Here is a 15,074-nt window from a genome sequence, read left to right as displayed (position 1 = left end):
GAGATGATGAATTAGCTGTAGGAGGGGGACATTAAGCCTCAGTGCCGATCAGCCTATCGATAGGGCCACTTGTCACCATCTGTCCGTCACTCTCGCCTGGACACTGACTGGCTGCGGACAGCTTCAGACAAAGAATTGCCCATTTGAAATTAAAGACAGAAAGGATGGCTCCACACACAGAAAACCTCTGTGTGTTTCATCCGTATCTGTATAGAAATCCCTGACTTTCAGAGAGTCTTATCTGTTTAGCTTTGATACTTTAATTCCCTCACTTCCCAGCAGCGCTCACTGATCTAACTGTCCAAGCAACAAAAGGTCTTTTAAAAGTTTCATAACTTTAAAATGTTCAACATAAATGTACCTGTGGTCTGGGTCCCCCTCAGTGAGATGAGAAGCCAAGTAAACGGTATATTTTGGGGTGAATTTGGATTAGGGAGGAATGTGTGTGTAGTTCCAGGTAAGATAATGGACAAGACCTGTAGTGTTGTCAATGTGCAGCCTTTCAGATCAGATCGCGGTTGAGCCTTGGTTTCTCAGTGGTGCAGTGAACATCGTGTGTTATGTTATTGGTTTTCAGGCACGTGGACTGCCAGCGTGAGGTCCTCTCTTTGCGTTTGCAGAAGTGACCTCAAATATTTCTCTCTGTCTTGGACAACAACAACTTGCATTTATAAAGAGCCCTTTACGCTGGGTAGCATCCTGGAGTGTTGTCCCAGTTGCTGTCACTGCACACCTCATCTTGTGCTGATAACTGGATCAGAGCAACCATTGACAAATCCCCTTCCCCCCGCCAGTATGTTCCTCCTTCCCTCTCTTTCTTTCTCTCCACACTCTCGCCACCCCCCCCTCTCTCTCTCCACCCTCTCTTTTCTCTCTTTCTCTTCTCTCTCTTTTTTCCTCTTTGTCCTCTCTTTCCCCCTTTCCCACTCTCTCTCATTCCCCTTTCTTTTCCTCTTCCCCTACTTGTGTCTCGCTCTCCCTCTCTCAGTCTTCCTCATTCCCCTTTGTCTGTCTCCCTGTAGAGGACTATATTGCAAAGTTTAAAAGTATCTCAAACAGAGGGACTTTCACAGTTGAATGAAACATCAAAGTTGGAGAAGCTTCTCTAGTTTCAAAGATTTCCTTGAGCTCTTTGAAGCCGTCCCTCTGAAACTCCCGGACAATATTTATAGAAGATCCCAGTTGCTGATAGGGGGACTGGTTTTCCCTAGCCTTCCTGTTTTGTGACAGACCGTTTATAACCTCTCCACAATGATACTCAGCAATTATTTCCATTTGATGTTTTGTGATATTTGTTCCCGGGAATCAGAAAGGTTTATTTCTTGCCAACAATCTCTCTCGCCATCCTTCTTCCCAGAAGATTCCTTGATTCCTATTGCAGGGTCTGTGTCTCCCCATAGAATCCTGGGAATAATTACAATTCTTGCATTTGATACAGCGCCTTTCATGTCGAGAGGATGGATAGTGCAATGCTTTTCAAATTGTGATGTGGGGTGACTGGATATTTTGTAGGCAGACCAATTTGCACACAACAATGTCCCACAAACAGACATGAAGTGAACAATTAATTTTATTTGGGGAATTGTTGGCCAGGACACCAGCAGAACCACCTTGCTCTTTTTGAGTAGTGTCCTGGGATCTTTAATGTCCCCAGAGCAGCAGACATAGCGGGACCTCTCATCTGAAGGATGGTAATTCTGACGATGCAGCGCTCTTCCAGCAATGCCCTGGAGCGTCAGCCTAGACTAGTGAGGTAAAGGTCCAAGGTGGCCTTTGGCTGAGAGGCAACAGTGCTTCCGACTAAGCAGGCTGACACACAACACAGGACGCTCTGTTTAGTCCCATTCTCCAGCCTTCCTCCTCCCCCCACACACTCTTCCATATTTCTCCTTTTTAGATAGTGGATAATCTGGATACTGGATAATAGATAATCTTACATGAACCTCTCCCAACATCCTGCCAGCTCTGGTGGATGTTAAAGATCCCATTGCACTGTTTCAAAAGATAAAGTTTCTTTCAGTTTACTGGCCAACAATTCCCCAACATAACTTTGATCACTCACTCCTCGGCTGTTTGTGGGACATTGCTGTGTGCAACAGTCTGCCCATTTGACGGGAAGAAATCTTAGGCAAGTTTCCTTACTCCATGCTCCTCTGTTCACCTATTAGTAAGTAGCGACCCGGTTGTTGCTACTTACTGTTATATAGAATATACTGTAAAGTGGATTGATTGTGTATTTTTTAGGCGAAACACAGCAGCCAATTGCAACACAGCAGTGTCTCACAAACAGTCATGGATTAAGTGACCAATTTTTTATCCCTGCCAATCGACTAATAACCGGGTTGCTATTTACTGCTGGTGATCAGAGGAGTGTGGAGTAAAGAAACATGCCTAAGATTTCTTCCTGCCCAGGAATAGAACCTTGGTCCTCTCACTTACGAGGTGAGCGCTCTAACCACTATGCTGCAGGATTCCACGGGTTTTATGTGACACTAAATGTTGAGCCTGCCCCGCCCTGTCTGAGACAGAGCTAAACAGTGGGCCGATTACTTCATGGCAATTTGTGGCACTGCAAATTGGCTGTTTTTTTCTTCCAACAAATACCAGTCACTACACTCTGACAGTAACCTGTGTGAAGCACTCTGACTTTCATTTCTGTGTGATCAGGTGCAGCAAAATGCAAATCCCTTCTTAAACTTATAGTTACAGATTGTGGCAGATGTTTACTCAGATTGACAGTGACTCAGCCCCAAGCATCGGTATTAGCAATGGGACCATTTAGCAAAGCAAATACAGCACCAGCTCTGTTAATAAAGTGCTGATGTAAAGCTCTCTTGTGTTTCTTTCTCACTGTTTAACATCTTTATTGTTTGACAGGATTAGTGTCTTGTTATCACTCCCAGCCATCCATTCTATATACAAACGCTATACTCGCGTCTGACACTCCTAGCTCCGTGCTAGATACAGATTCTGGAGTAGACAAGCCTCTAATACTCGAAGCTAACTGAGACGGCATCTCACTTTAGGTCAAAAAGATTCTCTCGTTCCATCCTCGCTGTGTTTGCGGATGCTCCCGTGGTTTGGAAATGAGGTCTTTTTCCAGTTTGATTTGATCTTTATGGAGCTTTTCACTTGGCTGCTCAGGGGCAGGTTCTCAGCCCTTTATTACTGATCACTGTGCAGGTAAAATACTGATTTAATTTTTAAATCCTTGCATTTGATACAGCGTCTTGAGATGTCTCAAAACGTTTCACAGGATATACTGTAAAGTGGATTAATTGAATATTTTGTGGGGGAAATTCGGCAGCCGGTTGCACACTGCAATGTGCCACAAACAGCCATGGAGTGAATGACCGACTTTATTTGGGGGATTGTTGGACAGCACACCGGAGGAAAGAAACTCCCTTCTCTTTTCAAGCAGTGCCAAGGATTATTATTATTATAATTTGATTCCTAATTCCTGACGTGGGCCTTGAACTTGCAACCTTCTGACTCAGAGGCGAGAGTGCTACCACTGAGCCAGACTGACACACTGACGTATACTGGCTCAAGGCCGGGTCGATTGCAGTGGAGGTGAGATACAGACTAAATCTCTCTCTGAGATGGCCAGCTACAGCCCACAGCCTCAGAAATGTTCATGGTAAATAATTTACTTTTACGTGAACATTCGGAGCCCTCTTAAGTTGCTTCACACAGAGACTGACGACCCGAGCTGGGGGGAGGGGAAGGTGGACAAAAGTACAATCAAAGAACAACAACAGCAAAATTACATTTGTATAGCGCCTTTCACGGAGGGAGGATGTCCCAAGGAACTGGACAGACAGTTTCTGGCCTGAGCTGAAGGTGGGGGAGGGCAGGGGGTGAACCAGGGAGATCGAAAGCATGATCGAAGAGGAGGGTCTTGAGATGGGTCTTGAAGGTGGCGAGGGAGGGAGCGAGATGGAGGGACTGCGGGATGGAGTTCCAGAGGGTGGGTGCAGAGTGACGGAAGACCCGCCCGCCAATAGTGGGGTGAGCAAGGCGGGGCACTTGAAGCAGGCCAGAGCCTGCTGAGCGGAGGGAGAGAACAGGATGGCGGGGGGTTAGGAGGTCGGAGAGGTAGGAGGGAGCAAGAACAGGGAGGGCTTTGAAGGTGAGAACCAGGATCTTGAACTGTATCCTCTGTGTGATGGGAAGCCAATGGAGTGGGTGTCCAGGTGGGCTCTGAAGACAGAGAGGGTGCAACGAGCTGGAGAGACTCTCAGGGAACAAGTTTCGAGGGGGGTAGGCGGGCAGGGTGGGTGAAAGCTCCCCCACTGATGGTGGGGCAGGATGTGAAGCTAAGTGCAGGAAGTGGCCTTGACGCTGTACCCTACAGGGGATCAGCTTGGCTCATTTGTGAGCTGTTGCCGCTGGGTCAGAAATTTAGAATATTAATCATCCTGGTGTTCTCTCATGTCAGTAGGATGTCCCACAGGATATACTGTAAATTGTAGTGACTGTGTTTGGCTGGTTATCCCCATCGGCTGGTTATCCTGGCGTCCCTCCCTATATGTAGACAGAGGATATGGCACGGTAAAAGGCCATTCAGTCCAACCAGTCCCTGAAGGTATTTTTACTCCACAGACGCCCCCACCCATCCTGCGGGAGATCTCTGTTTCCTTCTATCTTACGTATGTCAGTCCTGCAGCGTACAGCAAATGGCCTCGTCCTATGTAACTGAGTGTGTGTGTGTGTGTGTGTGTGAGTGTGTGTGTGAGTGTGAGTGTGTTTGTGTGTGAGTGAGTGTTTGTATGTGTGAGTGAGTGAGTGAGTGTGCATGAGTATGTGTGAGAGTACATGTCTGTGTGTGTGTGAGTGAGTGTGTTTGTGTGTGAATGAATGAGTGTGTGTTTGAGTGAGTATGCATGGTTGAGTGTATGTGTGAGGGAGTGAGTTGTACTGAGGTGATGTTGTAGCTAGGGCTGTATTTTCCCCCGAACGAGTAGCTTAAGAGCCTGGTGACAAACCGTTCATTACCAGACATAAATACCACTATCATTAACTCAGTCACATCTGCGGTGGACCTCTGGTGTAAAATTACATCCTTTCCAGCGCCAGTGGCAGACTAAAATTAATAAATTGCTCTGTAAATGGTGCAGATACTTAAGAAAAATTGGTCAGCCAATTTAGCACAGCTTGAACTAGGAGTGCCTTTTACCGGCTCCAACGCTGCAGTAATGTTGTCTGAGACTTTATTAATTGCAGTTTGCAAGCAGTGACAGTTTATGTTGCTACTGGCAACTTTCTTCATTAAACTTAAAGCCTGTGTCAAATCCCATTAGCTGAACTGTGGGTACATTACATTTGTATTCTCACTGTCTCCCATATGACACTTACAGTTTGGCGGAGACGAGGCGGTGATGTTCTCCAGCCTATTAGACACGGTGACCATTGTTATCTGGACTGAAAGGTGTCAATCAAGAGCAGGGCATACATAGCCAGGAGACACTCGCTCACAGGCTTCCCGTTACACTGCTCTTGAGCACGATCTTAACACCACTGCTTAATGATGGCAAGGCGAGGGATTTTAACCAGTTAATTACCCTCTGAACATGCTGCCTGCTTTTCACCAGTTGGTGTGGGTCCAGCTCAGTGATGAGATACAGTGAGTCAGGGAGTGTGCTCAGTGCTGAGGTAGTGTGAGGCTGAGGTAATAATGATTCCTGTGTTGGAATCTTGAAATACAGTCTAACACGCTCGCCTTGCAAACAAGAGGACCTGGGTTCAATTCCCAGACAAAACTTTAGGCAAGTTTCTTTGCCTCTGTTTACCTAGAGGTAAGTAGGAACCTGGTTGTTTGTCGATTGGTGGATCGCTTTCTAGGGGTAATAATCCCTTCAAAAAAACTTGGTCACTCAGTCCGCGGGTGTTTGTGGGTCACTGTTGTGTGCAATTGGCTGCTGCGTTTCGCCCACAAAATACAGAGTCACTCCACTTCGCAATATGTTCTGTGAAGCACTTTGAGACGTCTCAAAGACATGATGAAGCACTATATCAAATGCAAGGATGATCATTATTATTATTATGATCTGGGGACTGATGGTGCCTTTTTTGCCTGGTGCTGTGGCTGTTTGTCAGCTGAACAGGACAGTGTCACCCTGTCACCCGCGAGTGGGCTGCTCACCCGCTACCATTGGTGTCTTTGACGTGTTTCCATTAAGCCGTGTTCGGGCATGATGGCATCGGGAGCCCTGGCTGTGCAGGGGCTGCATCAATGGGATCATTCAAAAGGGAACTGGAAAAACATGAAGACACGAGGGGAAAGAGCTAGGAAGTGGCGTTAATTAGTACGCTGTTGTTATAATAATAAAAATAATAATTCTTGCATTTGATACAGTGCCATATGTCATGAGATGTCTCAAAGCTTCACAGAATTTTACTGTGGTGTGACTGAGTTGGAATCTTGAACCACAGTCTAGGGTGACACACCAATACAGCACTGCTGCATTAGCTGGAATAGGTGGACAATAGGTTTGCTGCATTATTGGGGGTGCCCTGGATTATTGACGTTAACCTGAGGTCCTGTCTGCCTCTTCAGGTGGATGCTAAAGATCCTATGACACTATTGGAAAAGAGAACGGAATTTCTCCCTGTGTCCTGGCCAACAATCCCCCAGATAAAATCGGTCACTCACTTTGTAGCTATTTGTGGGACTTTGCCATGCCAAATTGTCTGCCACATGCACCCACAAACACACAGTAAATTTCCATGATGCACTTTGAGTGGCCTTGGCGATTTGATAAGGTGCTGCATCAAAATGTAAAGGTTATTATTTTTATGAACGAATCACCCAAAAGACGACACCGGACAATGGCTCTCTTCCCCCCAGAATTGTGGTGGAGTATCAGACTGGATATGGAGCTCAATCCTGCAACTTTCTGACAATGAGGCAAGAGCGCTGCCAACCTTTGTATCATATACCTCGCTTTAATACCTAATCCCTGTTAGACATTGCTCCTGTTGGGAAGAAGTCCGAACCCCCTTGATGGTGTCAGACAGCGCCTTGTTTGTTCCCTCCTAGCAGTGCACTATTCTATCAGCGCTGCAGTATATTTTACAGCGCTGGGGAGATGTGATGGCAATTTAATTGCTGGGTACAACTCCTTGTCTCCTGTACAAGAATACCACTCCCCTCCCGGTGTTAACATCACCTCATGTACAAATGATGGTCTCAGGGGAGCGTTTCACTCGACCCGTCATTAGCTGTTTGCACTGTTGCAGTAATGATTATAGGGACTTAACCTGATAGTGTGAGTTACTGCCCTTTGGCACAGAATCCTTCAGCGTCGCTGACTGATTGGCTCAGTTAGCAGAAGTCTCCGGTGGCAAACACAATCAATAAATCTTTGTTGGTAAATAATTGCTATTGAGCAGAGTTTTAATATAAATTTATGAGCAGTGTTTTATCATGGCTCGTGGGTACAGCGAGGCGCCGAATGATAGATTTCAGATATTGCTTACATTTATTACATACACAAGGATTTAATATCAAGCGTTGTGTGAATTATTTAACCGGCATAGGCTTACAGTTCAGGCCCCCATCCACTTCCCCCTTGTGGGTTCAGGGAGCTTGAAACCTACCAAGTGACTTGAACGCTTCTTAGAGGCTTGCTGACCCCTCGCAGTGTCGGGGAGATTGAATGAACAAAAGTGAACTTAAACACAGCAGAAATCTGCACAGAAAATTTACAACCCAAACTCCCAGATATGTACTCCATCTTCGGTCTTAATGCCCACACCCCCACACACATACGCACACACACACATTTTTCCTGAAGTTCAGGTGTCAGCCTGGCTCATATGGTGGGATTCTAGGCTTTGGCCAAAAGATTGTAGGTTCGACCTCCCACATCAGGACTTTGAGCGCACAATCTAGATTGATGCTCCAGTGTAGTGCTGGAGGTGTAGTGTCGGAGGTGCCGTGCTTCGGATTAGATGATCAACCGAGGCCCCAACTACCTACTCTTCAAGGTTATGTTAAAGATCCCATACCACCATCGGAAAATAAAACAGTTTCTCTCTCCCAGTGTCCTGGCCAACAACTCACCAAGTAAAAATAATCATTAATTTCCTAGCTGCTTGTGGGACATTGCTGTGAGCAACTACCGCGTTTCGCCCACAAAATACACAGTCACTGCATTTCATAGTATATCTTGTGAAACACTTTAAGATGTCTTCCTGACGTGAAAGGTGCTGAACCAAATGTAAGGATTATTATTATTATAAATGAACGGGCATAGAAAGTGGGGATGAGAAAGTCAACAGGCCGCTTGATGATGGATGTTGCATTCAGCAAACACTTCAACGTAAGCACAAAGAGGTTTGTTGTGTTACAATAAGTCTGTGTGAATGAGCCCAGTGCACTGGGCTACTCAGGACCAGGGTGGAGAGCCCAGTGATAACATGAAGCTGCCTTTGCAAAAGCACAAGGCGATTCTTATCGGCGAGCTGCAGGTGGATTTCAAAGGCTCAGTACCTAGATCTTGTCTGCTGTGGCCAGCCCTTCGTCTCCATCAGAGGATGTGTCCAGCCAGGGGTCCACAGCCGCCTGTCCTGAGGGGGGCTCAGTCAATTACCTGAATAGATAGATGGCAGCCCATTCCAGGTTAGCCCAGGTTAGGCACAGGCCAGACGGGCATTACTGACACGCAGTTTTGGAAGTGTTTTGGAGGGGAAGAGATGGAAGAAGTTAATTCCGAGGTGGGACAAAACCTTAGGGACATGTTTCTTTACTCCACATGTCTCAGTTTACCTAGCACTAAGTAGGAACCCTCTTGTTAGCAAATTTATGGATTGCTTTCCGGATTTAATAATCCCTTAAATCCACGACTGCTTGTGGGACACTGCTGTGCACAATTGGCTGCCGGGTTTTATCCACAGCATATACAGTCAATTCACTTTACAGTATATTCTGTGAAGTGCTTTGAGACGCTATATCAAATGCAAGGATTATTATTATGCAGAGGGAGATAAGGGTGAGAGAGAGAGTGGAGTATGAGGGGGAAGAGAGAGTGTTTGGGGAGCAGAACAAGAGAAGAAACAACAATGGTCCTTACATTTGATACAATGCCTTTCAGGTCGGGAGGACATCTCAAAATGCAATGATTGAGTATTTTGTAGGCAAACGTAGCAGACAGTTTGCACACAGCAAACAGCCATAAATTGAATGACTGGTTTTATCTGGGGGGGGGATTGTTGGCCAGTACACCAGGAGAGAGAAGCTCCCTTGTCTTCTCATCCTCTCCTTTTCCTCAACTTCATGCTCCTCCATGGTGACCTCATTCTCAGGTGAACCCCATTGTGCCAAGGGATCATTAACTTCCATCTGAGTATTAAAGTGAGGTTCTCTTTATATGTCAGTCTGGTTCAGTCCGTAGCACTCTCGCCTCTAAGTCAGAATGTTGTGGGTTCAAGCTCCAAGTCGGGACTTGAGCTCACCGTCTAAGCTGACACTGCAGTGTAGTGCTGGGGGACCGCTGCATTGTAAGAGGCGCCATCCTCCAGATGAGTTAAAACGATGCTCAGTCTGTCTGACATTAAAGATCCTCTGGCACAATTAGAAAAGAGAAGAGAATTTTTTTCCAGTGTCCTGGCCAACAAATCCTTCAAATAAAATTGGTCACTCACTCCATGGCTATTTGTGGGACGTTGCTGTGAGCAAATTGGCTGCCACATTTGCCCACAATATGCATAGTCACAGTATATCCTGTGAAGCGCTTTGAGAAGTCCTTTTGACATGAAAGGCATCAAATGTCAGGTTTATAATGATATGTCTTCGGGTGACACTCAGTTCCATTTGTCTGCCTCAAACTTCGACTCCAGAACCACTGCTGTTCTGTCAGTTGCTGGATGAACTATAACGTTTTCCACCTCAACGTTGACGAGACTCTGGCAAAACAAGGAACATTTAATTGATGGGAAAGTTAGCCTTTACTCCCAGACTGTGCACTCCACTGTGTGTGCCCCCTGGCACCTCTGTGACAGCGCAGGGAGCAGCAGGAAATTCCAGAGCTCGGAACAGCTCGGCAAATTATTCAGGAAAAAATGCGAGGGAAATAGTTGGAACATCTGAAGTTTTCACATCTGTTTCGGTGTGGGACTCTATTGAGAGTACATTGTGTCCATCTCCCTCCCCCTCCACACACTGCATATCCTGCATAAAGACTACACTAACTATGTGTTCTCTTTGTAAAGGAACCTGGCAAGCTCTTTCTTTACCTCCACTTTCCATCTGCCTCTCTTTTTAAAGCTTTTTGAGACATCCTCCTGGCGTAAAAGGCACTGTGTAAATGTAAAGTGTTTTATTTCCTTTCTTTCCTTCCATTGGGGTTCAGTTCCGCAAGCCCTCTCCAGTCTCCCCTGCCCCCCCCCCCCCCCCAGCACAGTTCGGGTACGGGGGAGACAGCTGTATTGGCAATCAGAGATCAGAGGTGATGTCCTTCGGGCGAGATGGACAGTCCCGTTCAGGTAGACGTGAAAAATCTCATTCACAGTAATAATCTTTGCGTTGACACAATGCCTTTCACATCTGGAGGCGGTCTCAAAGCTGTGCACAGGATTTATTGTTAAGTACAGTGACTGTGTATTTTGTAGCAAATGCAGAAGCTAATTTGCGCAAAGGTACTTCCCGCAAATAGTCATGAAGTGAGTGGCCAATTTTATTTGGTCAGAACACTGGGAGAAACTTCCAGTGGCCCGGGATTATTAGCCCATGAAGCATGAAATGAAGCACCGATTTTTATCTGGGCTCAGGACACTGAGATGGGATCTTTAACATCCACCTGAACAGGCAGATGGGACCTCGGTTTAACGTCAGCATTGACAATATAGCGCTCCCGCAGCGCCGCACTGGAGCGACAGCCTAGATGTTGTGAACTCAAGGCTACAACATAGGCCTTGAACCCACATCCTTGTGATTCAGAGGTGAGAGTACTGCCAACTGAGCCAGGCTGACTCCCACCTGAACTTGTTCTATGCTGTAAAGCCCACAGCCCTTTACCTCACCTCCACGTCTCTATGCTTTCTCACAGGGCATGTTACTGAAGAGAGGTGGCAAGTCTCTGAACAAAGAATGGAAGAAGAAGTACGTGACACTGTGCGACAATGGGGTCCTGACCTATCATCCCAGTTTACATGTAAGTGTCCAGCATTTGCATGTTGCTTTTGGCAATCGCGAGATTGCAATTTTCGTGTCTGAGGTCGATAGATATTTGCTGGGTATCGAGGCCTATGGATAAAAGGTGAGTAAATGGAGTTGAGGTACAGATCTGCTGGTGTCTAATAATAATAATAATAATAACCACAATAATAATTATAATAATAATAATTCTTCACCACCCGACTCAACTTCTCAAATGGCCTCTTCTCCCAGCTCCGCCATGCACAGGATCCAGCTGATTTAAAGCACTGCCAGCCGCATACTCACCTGCACTAAATTCCATACCCTCATCACACAGTTGTTGCCAGGCTCCACTCGCTCCCTAACCCAAAACGGATCAATTTCAAGATTCTCACACTCGTTTTCAAATCCATTCACCCTCCCTACCTCTCCGACCTGCTTACCTCACAACCCGCTGCTTCCCTCGACTGGCTCCGACCTTCTGCATGTCTCTCATGCCCTCTGTTTCACCATCGGTGGCCGCGCTTTCAGCCACTATGCCTTGAAACTCTCGGAAAACTCTTCTTCTATCCTTTCGCCTTAGCCCTTCCTTCCCCATCTTCAGTTTGCACCTTCATATTCAACTGTGCCTACAGTCATCTCCCCCTGGTTCAGCATCGTCACTGTCACCGTCAAGCACTCTGGGATGCTGGCCTGCATGAGGGGCACTATATAAATGCAAGTTGTTGTAATAATAATCCTTGCATTTGATATAATTCCTTATCACGTTGTCGAGACGTCCCAAAGAGCTTCACAGGATATACTGTGAAGATGGTTTAAATCCACCACACGCGCTGTACAGAGCTGGATTACAAACTGCATGTGCTGTCCAACACTCTGTGTTTAATGTTCTCCCTGTTGTGCTGTGACTGTGATTTTCCTCATTACAATTAAAGCTGAAACAGCCAGTGACACCATTAGGCTGGCGTCTGCCTTGCCGCCCTTTTGCGTTTCTATCGGCTCAAACTAATGTGTAAATTCCTGGTTTTGTGGGCGGAAATGAAGCGTGCTTAAAGTGGACCTCGGGGCAATTGTCAAAATGATAATTCCATCTGGAGCAATTGCCAAATTAAAACTGTGCACTAAGTTCCTCGCATGGGACATTAGAAGGGTTTGTGTGTGTGTGTGTGTGTGTGTGTGTTTGTCTCTCTCCCTTCCTCTCTTTCCGCACTCCAGTAGTGTTTAAAACAGGCTGAGAACTAACTCCAGATGGGGTGCAGGCCTGAACTCTGGCTGGCTGGGGAGTTGGTGGGGGTGGTGGGGGAAAGAATTTTGCTGCAAATCAGAAACTCGAAGTGGTTAATCTTAAGAGATCGTAATTAATATTGTATCTTGCGATGATATTTGGGGTCAGTTTATTGCTGAGGTTGTAGGCATCTTTCGCCCCCACCCTCTGGAACTCCATCCCAGAGCCCCTCCGCCTAGCGCCCTCCCTTGCCTCCTTCAAGGTTCGTCTCAAGATCTTCCGTTCCTAACGTGCCTTCGGTCCTCTTCGCTCCTCTATCCCTCTTTGCTTTCCACCCCTTTCTGCTCCCAACCCACAGCTTGGGTGCAAACACCTCATTGTCCAGCGCTTTGGGACATCCTCCCAACACATCAATCCATTCATCCATATGAATGCAATTTGTTGTTGTTATTGTTGTTCAGGCCACTTCTGCTCTGGAGATCTTGGAGTAAGAGAATCGGTGGTCAGCCCCGCTTCAAGCTCATCGGGTTATGGCTGATGTCACTTCCAGCTTCCAGTGCGGACTGTCCGTCTTATTGTACCCCATTCCTAGGAGGCAGAGCCCCCTGTATTATAAGCAGATAATGCGCTCACCTGAGGTCCCTTCATCCTGTATGTAATCAATTTGCCCACAAAACACAGTCAATCCACTTTACAGTATATCCAATGCTTTGAGATCTCTCGACGACATGATTAGGCCCAATATCAAATGCAAGGATTATTATTATTCTCTGTTCGCTCCTGAAGTGATCACCGCCCTGCCCCCCATCCTCCAGCATGCTGGCCGGGCAGCATCAATACCTCATCCAGGCCGCCACTGTTCACGTGGGAGGCTTGAATGTGCGTATCAGCAATGACATCACAGCTACTCCCGAGCCCAGATAGTGAGCAGAGCACCCTGAGAACCGTGCCCCACCCCCCCACATCACCCAAACTCAGGGCACTGAGGCCAACTGTGGCCCCAATAATAATAATAATCCTTGCATTTTGATATAGCGCCTTACCACGTCTTCAAGACATCTCAAAGCTCTTCACAAGATGCACTGTAAAGTGAATTGACTGTATATTTTGTGGGCGAAACGCGGCAGCCAATTGCGGTCTGTCCCACAAACAGACGTGGATTGAAGTGACCAATTTATTATTTTTGTTTGAAGGAATTATTACCCCCAGAAAAGTGATCCGGCAATTGACTAACAACCAGGTTCCTACTTACTGCTAGGTGAACAGAGGCATGTGGAGTAAGGAAACTTATCTAACATTTCACCCTGCCAGGAATTGAACCCAGGTCTCTCACGTGAGGCGAATGACTGAGATCGGCTAACTGGGGAACTCAAGGGGTGGGGAGCGCTGCATTGTCAGAGGTGCCATCCTTCGAATGAGACAGTCCCATCTACTTGTTCAGGTGGACGTTAAAGATCCCATGACGCTATTCAACAACATATTATTATAATAATAATGATTATTATTATTAACAACAAATTGCCTTTACATAGCGGTTGAGAGGACGTCCCAAGGTGCAGGACAATGAGGGGTTTGCACCCGAGCTGTAGGTTGGGAGCAGAGAGGATGAAGGGCAAAGGGGGTTGGAAGAGGAAAGATGACCGACAACACGGTCCAAACCTTTGATAGGGGCCTCTCCCACGAGATGATCTGTGTAAAATACATTGCGATTAATCGCGCTCTTCCTTTAACCAGGCTGCAGTTGTTGCAATTTCCTGCTCACTTAATCCTTCCACACACACAAACACACACACCCTGTCTCGGAACATTTGAGAGTCTCGTAGAGGTAACGACCAGTGCCAGGTTTGTTCGGGTGTTGTGTAAATGGAAAGGGTTAAGGAAAGGAAAAGCGGGTTTCTATTCCCCCGTCGTTTATCTTGAGAGCTTTAGATTACGTGGCCTGTCCGACATGAAAAATAGTCTGCCGTTAAAAGAGAGAGAGCGAGAGTCCGGGGGCAACGCCGCATCTCGCACATCTCCCCCGCAACATCAGCCATCTCCATGCGCAACTTTAGGCAAGACGTTGCTGATTATTACATTAGGCTAAGCTGTGAAGTAAATGATCCGTGTCTTATTTAGGTGCAACTAGCTTCGGAGTAGTCTGCCCCCAAGGCCAGTTTATAGCATTTTATGGTTTTAAAATTAGTGCTGCTTCCCATTAGCTCGGGGCGCTGTATGTTGTGCCTTTGAACTCTGTAAGCTTCGGGAGCTGTGGTGTGTTTTACCACCGGCTTGTTTTGCATCTTTTCCAGACACCGTTTTCTGACAAACAACACGCTCTGTCTGTTCATTGCACAAAACGCTACCCCACCTCCCCTCTACGTTCTGTTCCCCCCCTTCACCACCCCCACTCCCGTTCTAAAATATATATATTTTTGGAAATTGATGCAAATTACTGCTCGGAAACAGCTGTTGTGCTGGAGCAGGCAGCTTGCAATGGTTGTCACATCTCACAAGCGTGTGCCCAGCCCCTCTGGCTATGCTAATCCCAGCCTATGTTTATGCGTTCCTTCGCCGGGTGCTCTCCTCTGTTTTGGAGGGTGGGGGGTACACTTGTGTGTGGGGCACTTGTCTTATGCCTTGTGTCAGCCCACCCGCCTGAGCCATCGGCACCTGTGAGATTGCAGCCATTTGCCAGGCTCTGTCTTGGACACAGCCTCCTTTACTGTA

At 46.7% G+C, this 15,074-nt stretch overlaps 1 protein-coding gene across 1 annotated transcript in view; it reads left to right on the top strand.

Annotated features, from left to right (window-relative positions):
• The window catches only part of agap1 (ArfGAP with GTPase domain, ankyrin repeat and PH domain 1), a 159,644-nt gene that overhangs the window by 39,130 nt on the left and 105,440 nt on the right, over nt 1–15,074 (top strand). The window contains exon 9 of the mRNA XM_042336078.1: nt 11,052–11,156. Coding sequence (XP_042192012.1) covers nt 11,052–11,156 — 105 coding nt within the window. The remainder of the gene's footprint in view (nt 1–11,051; nt 11,157–15,074) is intronic.

Source organism: Callorhinchus milii, unplaced genomic scaffold (genome assembly GCF_018977255.1).
Source record: "Callorhinchus milii isolate IMCB2004 unplaced genomic scaffold, IMCB_Cmil_1.0 Scaffold6, whole genome shotgun sequence".
Taxonomy (NCBI): domain Eukaryota; kingdom Metazoa; phylum Chordata; class Chondrichthyes; order Chimaeriformes; family Callorhinchidae; genus Callorhinchus; species Callorhinchus milii.
The sequence above is the reverse complement of the archived record's forward strand: the minus strand, read 5'-3'. Positions and strand labels throughout refer to the sequence as shown.